The sequence below is a fragment of the Lepus europaeus genome, chromosome 10, assembly GCF_033115175.1.
Source record: "Lepus europaeus isolate LE1 chromosome 10, mLepTim1.pri, whole genome shotgun sequence".
In the NCBI taxonomy this organism is placed as follows: domain Eukaryota; kingdom Metazoa; phylum Chordata; class Mammalia; order Lagomorpha; family Leporidae; genus Lepus; species Lepus europaeus.
In genome coordinates, this window is record NC_084836.1 from 84680672 (window position 1) to 84696272 (window position 15601).

The window sequence follows — 15601 nt, forward strand, 5'->3', positions numbered from 1 at the left end:
CGTCTTCCTTCTCTTTCTCTGAAGAAACCACTGTACAACCAGCTTTGTGAAATAACTGAGAGAGCGGACAGGGGCCAGGACACGCACACTAGTGTTAATCCACGCCACCGTGACTGTGGAGGCAAAGTTGTGAGCGAAAACACAGAAATGACAAGGATAGTGCCTGAAAGATGCATTAACAAGAGGCCTCCCACTAAAATAAAGAAAATGTTTTGTTCCCCTTTCTTTTTCTGCAGGTAAACAGAACAAAATGCAGCTGGAGAAATTAGAGCAAAGGATTCCCCATTCTTTCATGGGACTTGCCTTCCCCACCCCACCCCCACCCACCCTCCTCCTCAGCGTATGCCACCAGTCTTCCTGAAGTCCTGCAGAACCAGGAGAGGCCTTGCAGAGCTGAACATACTCATTTAGGTTCATTTCATTGTTCCTTTGCTTCCTCTTGTGCCCCTGTCGAAGACAAAGAGAAGCCACCTGTTAGGTGAAAGATCAGGCATTTTCCTAAGCTTAGCAAGGAAGGTCTTTATAACACAGCCATTTCAATGTTTCCCACCTAGGAAACTCTTACTGGAGAATCAGAGAGCTTTGGATAGCTGAGCTGTAATTGCTAGCACGTCGTGTCTTCCAAGAGCATGTAAGTCACTGCTAACAAATGTCTGCCAATTTGAGTGCCTGCTTCGGCTGATGGGGAAGATTAACTCAATTCTTCAAAGTGTTCTCTGAAAAATCTAATCTTGAATTGATGTGTACTCCCTTTGGGGGTCCGTGCACACACTCCAGTTTCCAGGGAACGGCATGTACATTGTAAATAACAATTTAGACAGTGTCAATTTGCAAAAGTCATTGATGAGTATGCCACACCTTGGGACCTTTTTTGTTTGTTTGCTAAATATCTGCTGTGTTCTCTGCTCATGAGGGCAATCTAGGCCAGTACTGCATCCTAGAAGACCCTATGTCCTGTACTTATTAAGATGCACGGCCAGTGTGGTTGCGTAGCTGGTAAAGCGGCTGCCTGTGATGCCGGCATCCCATATGGGCACCAGTTTGAATCCCAGATGCTCCACATCCAATCCAGCTCCCTGTTAACATGCCTGGGAGAGCAGAGGAGGACAGTCCAACCGCTTGGGCCCCTGCAACCCCATGGGAAATCTGGATGAAGTTCCAGGCTCCTGGCTTCAACCTGGCCCTGCCCCAGCCATTGAGGCCTTTGGGGAGTGAATCAGCTGATGGAATAACTCTCTATATCTTTCCCCCCCACCCCCTGTAACTCTACCTTTCAAATAAATAAAATAAATCTTTAAAAAAAGGGGGGGGAGGAGAAAAATTGATATGCAATCAAGGGACATGCACAGAACTGTAAGCATGGATTCATTATTTTGTGACACATTTGGCTTGTGTCAAGTTTGGGGCTTTTGTGAGTTAAATCGCTATGAATACTCATGTCCAAAGTTTTTGTGGGTATTAGTTTTAATTTCTCCAAGGCAAAAACTTGAGCATGGAATTTTTGAGTTGTAGGGTAGATATATGCTTCAGTTTATAACAAACCAACTGTTTTCTTTCTTTTTTTTTTTTTTTTATGTCAGCAGGTGCTGTGTAACTACTGCACAAACCAACTGTTTTCTAACGTGGTTGTGTCATTTGTATTGTCCCAGTCATATGTGGAAGTTCAGGTGCTCCCCATCTCCTGTAACAGTGGATGTTAAGTTTGTAATTCAGTACTAATGGGGGTTGTGGGTCTGTATTTTGTGTTCACAATCCCTGGTTTTCAGTGACATCAATCCAAATCAAATTAAACCTGTACAGTTCAGTGGGCACCAACCAGGTGCACCTTGCCTTTTGAGAGAACAGCAGCGTAAGTTGCAGATTATAAATACATTTTAACAGCTGTTTGATCCTAATTAATAGCTACTTTCTTTGGTTCCAATAGGGAGAGAATCTACTATAACAGGAATAGAGGGCAAAGATAGTCCAACTTCCTTTATCTTTGCTGTGAGAAGCAAAGGATGCCCTTTGTATTATGACGCATACTAGGCTGGGGAGATGTGGGAATGCAGTAGGAACCGCCACTAGTGTTCCAAAACCTAGAGTGAAGTATCCATTGGGTATTGGCAAAGTGGAAGAGGCCCTGGACTCAGAAACCTCTTGTTTTAATGCTGAATGTGAATGCAGGCAGGTCAGTAAGTTGCTCAAGATCCCAGATCAATCACCTTACAAGGAGAATTAGAGGAGATGATCACTGAGCTTTCTTCTCTGAAGACTACGAATCTTATAGAAGACAATCTTCAGGGTGTGTGAGCATACATACAAGCAATATCATGCTTATTGGAGACAATATTGAAAGTATTCAAAGTGGAAGCAATAATCCTGCAAATTCCTTTCACTGACAATGGCTTCTGTAGTTAGTATTACAGAGTATCTCCTTGTAGCGTCTAGCTCTTTCCATATATATGCACACAATCATATTTTTGAATTTTAATAATGAAAATTTCCAACATGAAGAAAAGTACAGACAACAAACCTATCCAGATACATGTTATTATTTTTAAATTTCCTTGTAATATTTAATGTTATACACCATTTACATATACGTTAATATGATTTACAGATAAATTAAAATTATTTCTCTCCAGTATTAACCAAAATCCTGACATTTATGTATGTCAGCAACTTGCATGTTTTTATACTTTCATAGTCATATATATTGACAAATACATATACACACAGTATAATGGGGAGTATATAATATTATTTTGTGTACTACAAAATGTACATAAACAGTAATTTTGCTTTAGTCTTTTTTAAACATGCCAATTAATTATTAGAATAGTCCTTTTTTATCCACAGTTTTGTTTTCCGTGGTTTCAATGACCAGTATTATGTAGAAAGTTCCAGAAATAAGTCAAATGTTTTAAATTACATTCCACTCTGAGCAGCATGATGAAATCTCAGCCATCCTTTCCATCCTGCCTGGGATGGAGATCTTCAATTTGTCCACTTTATCAATGCTGTGCATGCTATCTGTCCATCAGTCAGGCAGTAGCCATATTACCTATTGGGTCTACTGGTATTACAGTGTTAATGTTCAAATAACCCTTTTCAAACTTAGTTATGGCCCAAAAGAACAAAAATAGTGATGCAAGGAGGCACCAAGGCATAAAACACAAATGGACAGATTGATTCTGGTACTATGTGGTAACACTGAAGGATAGATAGGAAAAAACATGGTGTATACAGGGTTTGGTACTCTCCACCACTTCAGGCATCCACTGGGGGTCTTGGAACACATCCTCCTCTGCACACAGGGAAATTGTTGTATTATAATTTCCACAGTCTATTTTGATTCACTTTTATCATGTTTTAGCTTTCAACAGTCATGTACCCTACTCCTTCTGGGTTCAATTTCCTTTTTATTGTTGTGCATCCTTAAGTAGTTTTTAAAAAGTAGGTATGTGAGCAACAAACATTTTTTTCTGAAAATGATATATGTAATTGTTTAAATGATAGTGAAGCTGGTAGAGAAATTTATATTGGTAATTATTTTCTCTAGGTTTTAAGGCTTAGTGTTATTCCACTATCTTCTGACCTAAATTCTTGATGGCAAGAAGCCTGCTGTTTGAGCAGTGCTTCTTTCTTTATAGAAAAACTGCTCTTTCTCTCTGATTGCTTTATGTTTTTTCTTGGTCATTGGTTTTCTGCAGTGTTCCAATGTGGATTTAAGTATGTTCTTTTATGGCTTATTGTACTTCTGCTAACTTAAAATTCATGATTTTTTTAAAACTCTGATCAATTCTCAGCCTTTATCTTTCAAATATTGATGATCTATTCACTTTTAGAGCTCTAACTGAACAAAACATGTCTTGGATATTCTATTTCTATCCTTTGTGTCCTTTCATGTGCTTTTTGCACTATTACATTCTTATTTGTTGTTGCCAGGTTGTTAACTTTTCATACTCTTGTACTTTCCATTTTTTTTTTTAACTTGAGAGTCGGGGGAGGGGTGGGTGGAGAGTGTTCTCATCTACTGGTTCACTTCCCTAAATGCCTGCAAAGCTGAGCATGGGCCTTCCTGAAGCTGAGAGCTGAGAACTCAATTCAGTTTTCCCACGTGGGCAGAGACCCAACTTCTTGAACCATTACCTGTTGACTCCCAGAATCTGGGAACTAGCACTGGGAGTGGAGCCAGGATTCAAACCCAGGCACTTTAATATAGGATGCAGGCATATTAACTGTAATGCCAAATACCCACCCTTTCTTATTTTTTATGTCAGCTTTTATCTGTCCTGTTATTTAAATTCAGCTATTTCAGAAAGTCTTCAAAGCTTTCTGTCCTTTCAAGTTCTCATAGTCTAATCATCATTGAAATGTATATATATCTCATTCAGGATGCATCATTTCCTTATGTGTTTTGCAAGTCTTCGGATTGTGAACTCATACTGAGAATTTTACACTGGTATTTAATCATTTAGTGATTTTTTTCCAGTTATATTTGTGTGTCAGTTTATCTCTTAGTGTATCTTTGTGTATTACTGCATAACTTTGGATGGCATAAATTTGTATTTGAAACTCATGGTGTATTTGTGGTTTCTATTTACCAAGGGAGTCCTTTGTTTCTCCATGCAGTGCCCTGAGCAGACACAAATCTTGTTAATTTCTTGAGCTGAGAGTCCCAGACTTACTTATGCAGAGGTATCAGTTCCAACTCTTTACCTTGAGTGGCTCAAGGTCCCAGGTGGACATTAAAACCCAACTCCCTAGCCATAGAGCCTATCTCTGTATCATAATCTGAAACCCCAGATTTAGTGCCTTAAACTTTAATAATTTTTTTCTCATGATTCTATAATCAGCCTGGACTCAGATGGGTACTTCATCTGCTCCAGTTACTATCTGCTGGGGCCAGAACATTAGAAATGGCTTCTCAGTTTCTGGGACATCTTTCCACATGGTCTCCCTCATTCTATGTTAAACACCATGAGCTTTTTACAAGGTGTCTGGATCTCAGATGAAACGTATGTGAGTACAAACTTGGAACTTATTCCGTCTCTTGAAGCTCAACCCAGAAGTCATGTCCAGCCTGTCATGTTTGTTCTGACCCCATGGTTCAGATTATAGCTATCTTTACCATCTTTACCACCACCAAATACTTGTTGAAAATACTTTTGGGGGCTGGCGCTGTGGCTCACTTGGCTAATCCTCTACCTGCGGCACCAGCATCCCATATGGGCACCAGGTTCTAGTCCCGGCTGCTCCTCTTCCAGTCCAGCTCTCTGCTGTGGCCTGGGAGGGCAGTGGAGGATGGCCAAGTGTTTGGGTCCCTGCACCTGCATGGGAGACCAGGAGGAAGCACCTGGCTCCTGGCTTCAGATCAGTGCAGTGCTGGCCATGGCGGTAATCACATGCCCTACTATTGTCATTTATGGTATCCCTAAGTTTTTCCAGTTATCAGTTGCACAGCTTTCAATGTTCTTATATTATGTCCTTGAACTCTATAATTCTAATACCACTTCACTTTACTTCTTTAATTTCCTTGAAGGTATGAGTCATAGAACTAAACCTTCATTCTTTTGATTGAATTGCCAAATAATATCTGCAAACTCCTGTGAGACCGCTGAAGCTCCACAGGTTACGCTGTCCCTGGGATAACTCACTGTTGTTTAGGGAGTGGTATGGTATCATCAAACATTTTTGAATTGGGAATATTTACAATTCTATTTATTAGTCACTAAGCAAGGCACTTTTCCTGCTTGGAATTCAATTTCCTTCAGTTAATTTTGGGGAATTTAAGCTTTGACAACTTATTCATTTGGGTTAATGGATGGGCTTATGCCAAAGGATATTGTAACATTTCTTGACATTAACCAATTTTGACATTAATCAAGAAAATATATTTTTCTGGTACTTTATCTGGATATGGACCACAGAGAAAAATGAGAGGATCCATAGGAAAAAAAATTCTAAATAAAACGTCTATAGATTTTTGGCAACAAAAGGGGAAAAGGCTAGCATTCAAATTGTCCAGGGTCAGTCTTCATTTATCTCGTTTAATGGAAACATTTCAGCTATATCATCTTTATTGTTTCTGTAGCTTAGGATATTTAACATATATGAACAATGTTAAAAAAGGAAGAAGTATTTATAAGATTATGTTTGTATGAGCACATTTAAAATTTTATTTATTTATGAGGCAGTCAGTGAGAGCTCCCATCTGCTGGTTCACTCTCCAAATGCCTGTAATGGCCCCGCTAGGAGCTGGAGAATGCAATCCAGGTCTCTCACAGGGAACATGGGATGATGAAGGGACTCAACCACTTGAGACATCACCATTGCTTCCAAAGGTCCACATTAGCAGAAGCTGTAATCAAGAACCATAGCTGGGAATCTAACCCAGGCACTCTGATATGCGATATGAGCATCTTCACTGCCAGACTAAATACCAGCTCCTGACTTTATTTTTTTCAGCAGCCCTATGTCATGTGTGTATTACACAGATGGTACTGTATTTAGTTTTAAGTGATGTTGAAACCATCATGGAGGGGCAGATGCACACGTTTTCAACCTTTGCTTTACCTCAATGATGTTGGTGCAATGGCCTCCTGGGAGAGTGCAGGGACCTACAGAGAGGGTGCAGGGGTTGCAAGAGGTGCTGCTCTGCAGTGGTGTCCACACATCATTTGTGTTTTACACTGTAGGGCCCACAATGCATTTATTCATTAGAATTTTTTTTAAACTAAATATTTTAGGCTAGGAATTGGAACAGTTACAGCAGTGAGGCTGACTTCTTTCTTATAATTTTGCTTACCAGTCCTCACAGAAAAGTAAAGGGTTACAGACCACTCATCATTCCAGATATCCTTCAATCTCTGATGGGATTTTGAATGCTAGTCTGGAAAAGCTCCTAAACCTGGTCTGGTTCAGACTTTTTATCATCCTTGGGAGTTTCGAGAGGCTCCTTCAACTCAATAAACCTTTGTGCAGACGCATAGGTCTGCAGGTAGTAGGGGAGAAGACAGGACCCAAGGAAGGCTTGTTTCTATCCAAACATACTCTTGTGCTGTACACATTCTCCAGGGCAAAGATTTAGTGTTATACTTAAAAACAGATACACCAAACAACACAGCAGGTAACTTCTGGAAAAGCAATGCTTCAGAATAAGCTTAGAGTTGTTGAAATAATTTGATCCCTCCAGGAGGCTAGGTGGTGAGACAGATGGAAAAATTGTGTTTTAGCTGTCAAAGCACAGAAAGCCACGGTATTGTATGATTTGAATATGCTGTGGTTTGGCTTTTTCCCTTGTAGATGGCACGCTTCAGGGCAGGCATCTGGCTTAGCAGTTAAAAGAGCGGTCAGGATGCCTGTGCGATACTGTGCCTACTTGGGTTTGAGTCCCAGCTCGATTCCTGATTCCCAATTCCCACTAATAGACCCCAGGAGGCACCGGATGATAGCTCAGGTAGTTGGGTGTCTGTCACCCATAAGGGTGACCTGGATTAAGTTTCTGGCTCCTGGCTTAATCCACCTAGTTCCAACTGTTGTAGGCATTTGGGGGAATGAACCAGTGGCTGGGAGTGCATGCTCTCCCTCTTTTTCTTTGCCTCTTGAATAATAAAGAAGAAAATATGGCAAGTTTCTGGGGGGGGGTAATTCTTCTTTTTCATACAGTGTATTTGGTTTAAAGATTTTACAAGTTTAGCCCATGACATGCTGTGGTACATGGTTAAACCAAAGGAAATCCAATTAGTCATTTGCAAACAGTTCCTATGGTCAGTTAATCAACTTAAAATTCCACTACAGGGGCATCTTACCTGTCAGTTAATCTTCTGGCTGACATTCTGTGGGGTCATTACCGCTGTCAACCTGACTACTCATTTCAACTGTAACCAAAAAAGAAAATAGAAAAGGTTAAATATGTATTAAACCCATGTATTGTAAATACATTAAAATGGCTTATGATTTTGTTTTTTAAGTTATGTCTTCTCTCAGTGTGTTTTCATTCCTTCAAGATTTGAGGATCATTTTTATGGATTTTTACTGGTAGGTATTGGGTGGGCATTTTTTCTCTTCACTGAATTCAGAAACACAGTTTTCATTTTATATCAGGGTTTTGGGTGGACAATCTGGATGTATTTATTTCCATCCTTTGATAAATTCAAAGGCTTTGCAGATATCTATGAAAACAAAGGGAGGGACAAAAAAAGCCAAACAGGTCATTAACATGCAGAATAGTAAGCAGGTCCCTCCAAAATGGCAATGTCAACAGATCTGTTTCATTTGCCATGTTTTCAATTTCAGAATTCAAAACAGACTTGAAAATATGCCAGTGGGGGCAGCAGCAGTAGATACCATGAAATGGAAAAGCAGAAACCTCTAACCAGATTATACAGCCATGAGCCGATGTGTGCTTCTACTTGACCGTGTGTATTCTACACAAGCATTTGCATAATAGCAGAAGGCATAATTACTGCTATTCTCCAGAAGTAGCCCAGGGCAGGCATAGCAGTCACTTGGAAATGTCCAAGGGTCAGCAGGTTTCATGAGACTGATATTTTTAGAGCATCAAAGCCCACATTATAAGCTGAGAGACTGAATGTACCCATGGACAATGGCCAGATCATGTGTAACAATCAAACTCTGACTTTAAAAGCCCTCTAGCAATCAGCTGGGGCAACCACGCCACAGCCTCTGTAGGAATTGGCTCAGGATGGTCAGGACTTGGTCAGTGACTGTCAGCTGCCCTATTGTTGTTTCTACCAGGGCCCAACCATGAAAAGCCAAATATGCTCCCCAGTCCAATCACCTAAGATGGTCCTCTTCTGGTTAGTATTTTCCAGCTTCCACTGTGCCAACAACCTCCAATCATAGGATGCTGAATTCTTCCATCTTTCTCTTTTGTTATCTATAAAGGTTTCCCACTCCCTTGCCTATTTTTGAGTCTGCCGAACACAAGTGATAATGGCTGATAGCAGCACTACAGTAACCCCTGAATAAGTAACCTCTGTTTATTCTCATTTGAGCGGTTTCAATTATTTGCACAAAACCAACTATCTAAATCTGTTTTTCGTGAACGTGAAAGCTTGATTATAGTAAAATAGTGGCAGATGCTTGTTGCACACACCAAAGAGCCTTGAAAGAGGGAATGACATTGTTTAGCATCCCACCCAACTCTCTCCCGACGAGGAAGGTTTCAAGAGTAGATCTTGTTCTCACCTGAAGACTAACTTAAGTTCCTAATGACATGTGATCTCATTTTAAACTCCCATATGTAAACTGACCTGGTGTATGTAAAGAGAGTCATTCATACAAGTTATTTCAAGTTCACACATTTCTTCTTTCAACTAAGGGACAGTAACTTCAAAGTCTATTAATAAACATCGCTATAAAAATCATTCCATGATCAAATAACTCTGAAAGAAGCAATGATAAACTATGTTAAATAAGGGTGTTTTTTTTTTTTTTTTTTTTTTTTACTGCCAAAACTTCTGAGAACCCATAATCCTCCCTGCACGCGGTGAATCTAAAATACAGACTAAAAGTTAGTATTTTACATACTGTTTCTCTTTTACTTAGGGAGTATTGTATGGGCCTGATATTCCTCAGAATGTGTTGTTAATTACCTAGTTAAGTACTATGTCTATAGCATCACAATCAGGCTGACTTAGTTCAAGTGAGCATGACTAACAGTTTTAACGGATGGTGTTTTAGAAACATTATTCTCTAGGTAATGCATGTCCATGAGTAGAAAATCAGTTTGTTCAGTGGGACTTATGATTCATGGAGGCAATTCAGGTGATGGGAAGCATATAGGAGGGAGAAAGACTTCATGTAAGAAACTCTGTTTAAGGCCACCATGTAATTTCCACCACTGGCTGGAGTTTTCCCAAAGTCATTATTAACTCCCAGAATACATTTTACTTCTTTGGCGAAAATGACCCAAATAACAAGATATATAAACCGTTGGTCACCTGCCCAATTCTGGATTTCCTAAGCTCTATGAGTCAGAGGAATAAAATATTAAATAATGTGTGTTCAAATGGGTGCTTTTCTAATGCAAGTAATGGTATTTCAAAGGGTTCTGAGAATTCTTTTCCAGGACAAGAGGACATTAGCATTTTTGAGGCTCAAAATCTTTAGATGCCTTCAAAATTAGATGTGAATAATGAAAGCTTTTTGTAAATTTATTTTTAAAATTCTTTCAAAGACATGGCATTTTGGCAGAGACATAAGATGTAATAAGGCAAGGTGAAGTAATGCAGGCCCTTGAATGCTATTAGCCTAAACTCAAGCTAGGGCTCCCCTGAATGTTGAGTAGATTGGGGACTGCAGTAGGGGAACTTTTTGCAGAAGTAAGTGATATTTCCAAAGTTCACCAGCTAGACTTCAGTTCAGTTTAGACTTGGAATGACCCACTGCGGGCTCAGTAAAGTATGTTTAAACTGAAGCACGTGGTTTATTAAAACATCTAGCATCAGTTAAAATAAAAAGAGGCTGCCATTCCTATTAGCTCCTTGAATACAGCTTTTGAAATGTGTCTTGTTCTAACTGAATATGTTGATTCTTGGAACAGAAAACTCCTTTAATCCTAGCTGACACTCAGCCAAGGGCCCCGTGCACAGTTTTCCTGAGCTCAGCTTCCTCAGAACCTTACCCTCAGGACCTGTCACATTGTCTGTGTCACCGGAGGCTTCACTTTTCACAGCCACCCTTGGTGTGTCCTCATCTTGAGCTGCAAGAGAGAAAGCAGACCGTCTCTGATGAATAGAGAACAGATAACAGCCCGAGTCCAAGCACTCTGCCCCTCCGCACTACCCTCTTCTATTTAAACAGACTCCTGCGATTCAGCTTCTGCAGGAAAGGAGACAGGAGGAAACAGCCGACTGAGCTACCTGTGTACTCTATGCTGTCTCCTACACTCTCTTTAATTTGGGAGATAATCATGCACATACATATGCAATCTCTCAAACCAGAAATCTGGTACCATGATAAGGAAAACAGAACAACCTACAATTTTAATTTAGGGAAGTGTGTGTGTGTATGTGTGTGTGTGTGTTTAACCTTTGAAGAAAAAAAAAAGAAAATCTATCTTGCCTTAGGCACACCTGAAAACTGAAAGATACATTCTCTTGACAGTGAGTTTTTTTTTTTCTTTTATTGTTTAAACACAAATGATTGGCTTTATTGCCTCCCAAGGAGACGATCTCGTGTTGGCATTTTGGGTTGCTGAGAAGTCAGTTTTAAGTTGATTTCCACTGTGGCTCTTTGTTTCCATAGCTTCAAATGACGCATTATCCATTTGTTTTTGTTGAAGTTGTATAACATGTTTAGATGTAGTAGAAATAGAATTGTTTTATGTATTGTGAGAAAATTTCCAGATGTTTCAAAGGACAATACTCTCTTCTTTCTTAAATATCTATTACATGTTCCAATTTTGAATAGCAAGGATATTTGTAAATACAAATGCAGATACAGGTAAAGTGCTAGAAAACACCTAATTTTAAAGGTTTATTTAAAATCGTGTATGTACTTTTTTTAAAGCAGAAGATTAAATTCATTTTTTTTTTAAATTTTTGACAGGCAGAGTGGACACTGAGAGAGAGAGAGAGACAGAGAAAGGTCTTCCTTTGCTGTTGGTTCACCCTCCAATGGCCGCCGCGGCCGGCGTGCTGAGGCTGGCGTGCTGAGGCCGGCACACCACGCTGATCCGAAGGCAGGAGCCAGGTGCTTCTCCTGGTCTCCCATGGGGTGCAGGGCCCAAGCACTTGGGCCATCCTCCACTGCACTCCCGGGCCACAGCAGAGAGCTGGCCTGGAAGAGGGGCAACCAGGACAGAATCCGGTGCCCTGACTGGGACTAGAACCCAGTGTGCCAGCGCCGCAAGGCAGAGGATTAGCCTGTTGAGCCATGGCGCCAGCCTAAATTCATTTTTATTACATGAGTACTGATTGAGCCCAGAGTGTGTTAAACTTTGTGTCTCTTGGTGAGGATGAAGCCAGGAAGGAAAAGCTCCAGTTCCTCATCTCTTCAAAGGAAGAGAACAGCAGAGGTATACTTTGCACTCTTGTTAATGATTTACTGAAGATGACAATGGAGAAGTATGATTCTGGGCAGGCATTTGGTGCAGTGGTTAAGATGCCCTGTGGGGCACCCACAACATCCCATATCACATTGCCAGGGTTGAGTCCTGGCTCCAGGTCCTGATTCCGGCTTCCTGCTAATATGCACTTTGGGAGGCAGCTGGTGCTGGTTCATGTACTTGGGTCCTGGGAGACATGGATTGAGTATCTCCTCCTGTCTTTCTTTTCTCTCTCTGCCTTTCAAATGAATAAATAAATGGAAGTCTTTAAAAATGGTTTATGATTAAAAGATGACAGAACTCTGATTCTGGGTGGACAGATAGTAAGGAGGACAGCACTTGAAAACACAGAACATAAGCAGAATGGGGAAAGATGAACAATCATTTTAGATTTAAGTTCCTAAGCCTAAGATCACCCAAGAGAAGATGCCAACAAGCTCCGTGGTGGAACTGTGAAGTAAATATGTGGGTGTCCGGGAAACACCACTATAGACTAATATTGACTTTGAGAGAATCCAGGGAAAGTCTAGCACAAGCAAGGGAAAAGTAACTCCTGGTTTCTCAAGTTCTTTAAGGATATCATGAAAGTCACTGTGTCCATGAGTTATTTCCATTAGTTCCTGAAGTCAAGGCTGGGCAAAGGAAAACAAAACTTGAAACTCACAGCATGACTTATTAACACTATATCATACACTTACTCTGTCAGTTCTGGGAGGTATACCATTTCTCAAGTGCTCATCAACATACTCTTTGAACACAGAATCACAGAAGAAATCATTAATGGTTTTTTGTAGGCCTGGCAGCAGGAAAAAATTTTCTATCTAATCCTCAAACATAGAAGTAGTAAGGAAAAATGGAAATGTCTGACTATAAGCAAAAAGGTTTGGAGGGAAAAAATACCATAAGGAATATAGAAAAATGAAAAGTAACAAGTTGAAGGAAAATGTTTTCACCATTCATCACAGGTAAAAGTTTAAAAATATCTTTAATACATAAAAGGTTTTTACAAATATGAATCTCAAGAACCCAATAGAAAAATGGGCAGAAGATTTGAGCCATTCATAAAAGAAGAAATAAAAAAGAGCTACCATCATATACAAAAGGATTCATTTTGTTGATAATGAAATAAATGCAAATTAAAATTACAGTGATAAAGGGGTTTCTACCAAGAACAGATGGAAACACTGAACAGATTATTTCAAAAAATATTTTAAGGTAATAGAAGAGTGCAACACCAACTCAAGAAGGCACAAAATAGTGAGCCTAACACTCTGAACACCCAACAAGTCCAACAGAGCCTCCAGGCATCTAATAAGGGTAGATGAGACGTGCAAACCTTGCATGGGTTAAAAAAAACAAAACCTATCTATTTGCTGCCTACAAGAAACACATATCAACAAAAAAGATACATGCAGAATGAAACTGAAAGGATGGAAAAATATTCCATGCTAACAGAAATGAAAAAAAGAGCTGGTATAGCCATCCTAGTATCACAAAAATGGAATTTAATACAAAAACTGTTAAAGGAGACAAAGAAGGGAACCATGTAATGATTAAGGGATCATTCAACAGGAGGAAGATGTGACTATAATAAATGTATATGCACCTAATTACAGGGCACCTGGCTATTTAATAGAAACATTAATGGATCAAAAGGGAGATATAGATCTACTCCAATACAATAGTAATGGGGAACTTTAATACTCCACGTTCAGCAATAAACAGATCAACCAGACAGAAAATCAACAAGGAAATAGCAGAGTTAATCAACATTATATGGACATAACAGAAACCTACAGAACTTTTCAACCTACAGATGTTGAATGCACATTCTTCTCAGCAGCGCATGGAACTTTCTCTAGGATAGACCACATGCTAGGCTATAGAACAAGTCTCAGGAAATTCAAACATATCAAAATCATACCATGCATATTCTCTGACCACAACAGAATGAAGTTCGGAATCAACAATTCAAGAATCTCCAGAACATATGTAAACACATGGAGACTGAACAACATGCTCTTGAAAAATAGTGGGTCATTAAAGACACATAAAGGAAAATTTTAAAAAATTCTGGAAACGAATGAAGATGAAAATACAACATCAAAACTTAGGAGATACAGCAAAAGCAGTGATAAGAGGACAGTTTATAGCAATTGTTGCCTACATCAAGAAATTGGAAAGGCACCAAATAAATGAGCTATCAATACATCTCAAGGATCTAGAAAAACAACAGCAAACCAAACCCAAAACTAGCAGAGAAGAGAGATAATTAAAATTAGAGAAGAAATCAACAAAACTGAATAAAAAAAAATACAAAAGATCAGCAAATGAAGAGCTGGTTTTTCGAAAAAATTAATAAAATTGACACATCATTGGCTCAACTAATCAAAAGAAGGAGACAGAAGACCCAAATCAATAAATTAGAGATGAAAAAGGAAATGTAATAACAAACACCATGGAAATAAAACGAATCATCAGAAATTACCACAAAGAGCTGTATACCAAAAAACTAGGAAGCCTAGAAGAAATGGATCGATTCCTGGACATATACAACTTACCTAAGTTGAGCCATGAAGACATAGAAAACCTAAACAGACCCATAACCAAGATGGAAATTGAATCAGTAATAAAGACCCTACCAGCAAAGAAAAGCCCAGGACCTAATGCCTTCATTGCTGAATTCTACCAGACATTTAAAGAACTAACTCCAATTCTTCTGATGCTATTCAAAACAATTGAAAGGGAGGGAATCCTCCCAAATTTTTTCTATGAAGCCAGCATCACCTTAACTCCTAAACCTGAAAAAGATACAACAGAGAAAGAGAACTCCAAACCAATTTCACTGATGAATATAGATGCAGAAATCCTCAACAGAATTCTAGCCAATTGATCCAAAAACACATCAGAAAGATCATTCACCCAGAACAAATTGGATTTATCCCTGATATACAGGGATGGTTCAACATTCACAAATCAATCAATGTGGTACATCACATTAACAAACTGAAGAACAAAAACCATATGATTATCTCAACAGATGCAGAGAAAGCATTAGATAAAATGCAACACCCTTTCATGATGAAAACTTTAAGTAAATTGATTATAAAAGGAACATTTCTCAACACAATCAAGGCAATTTATGACAAACCCACAGCCAGTGTCTTATTGAATGGGGTCAAGAGGGAAGCATTCCCTCTGAGATCCAGAACCAGAAAAGGATGCTCACTCTCACCGTTGCTATTCAATATAGTCCTGGAAGTTTTAGCCAGAGCCATTAGGCAAGAAAAAGAAATCAAAGGAATACAAATTAGGAAGGAGAAAGTCAAATTATCCCTATTTGCAGATGACATGATTCTGTATATAGGGGATCCAAAAGACTCCACGAAGAGACTGTTAAAACTCATAGAAGAGTTTGGTAAAATGGCAGGATATAAAATCAACACAAAAAAATAAATAGCCTTTGTATACACAGACAATGCCTTAACTGAGAAGGATTTCTAAGCTCAATCTCATTCACAATAGCTACAAAAAATTAAA

At 39.2% G+C, this 15601-nt stretch overlaps 1 protein-coding gene across 1 annotated transcript in view; it reads right to left on the reverse strand.

The window, feature by feature from the left end:
• Positions 1 to 340: 340 nt before the first annotated feature.
• LOC133767827 (ADP-ribose glycohydrolase MACROD2-like) overlaps positions 341 to 15601 on the reverse strand; it is an 874013-nt gene continuing 858752 nt past the window's right edge. Inside the window, exons 11-13 of the mRNA XM_062202273.1 lie at positions 10637 to 10714; positions 7797 to 7865; positions 341 to 447 (exon numbers count right to left, since the gene is read on the reverse strand). Of these exons, the coding sequence (XP_062058257.1) occupies positions 7804 to 7865; positions 10637 to 10714 (140 nt within the window). The 3' untranslated portion in view covers positions 341 to 447; positions 7797 to 7803. The remainder of the gene's footprint in view (positions 448 to 7796; positions 7866 to 10636; positions 10715 to 15601) is intronic.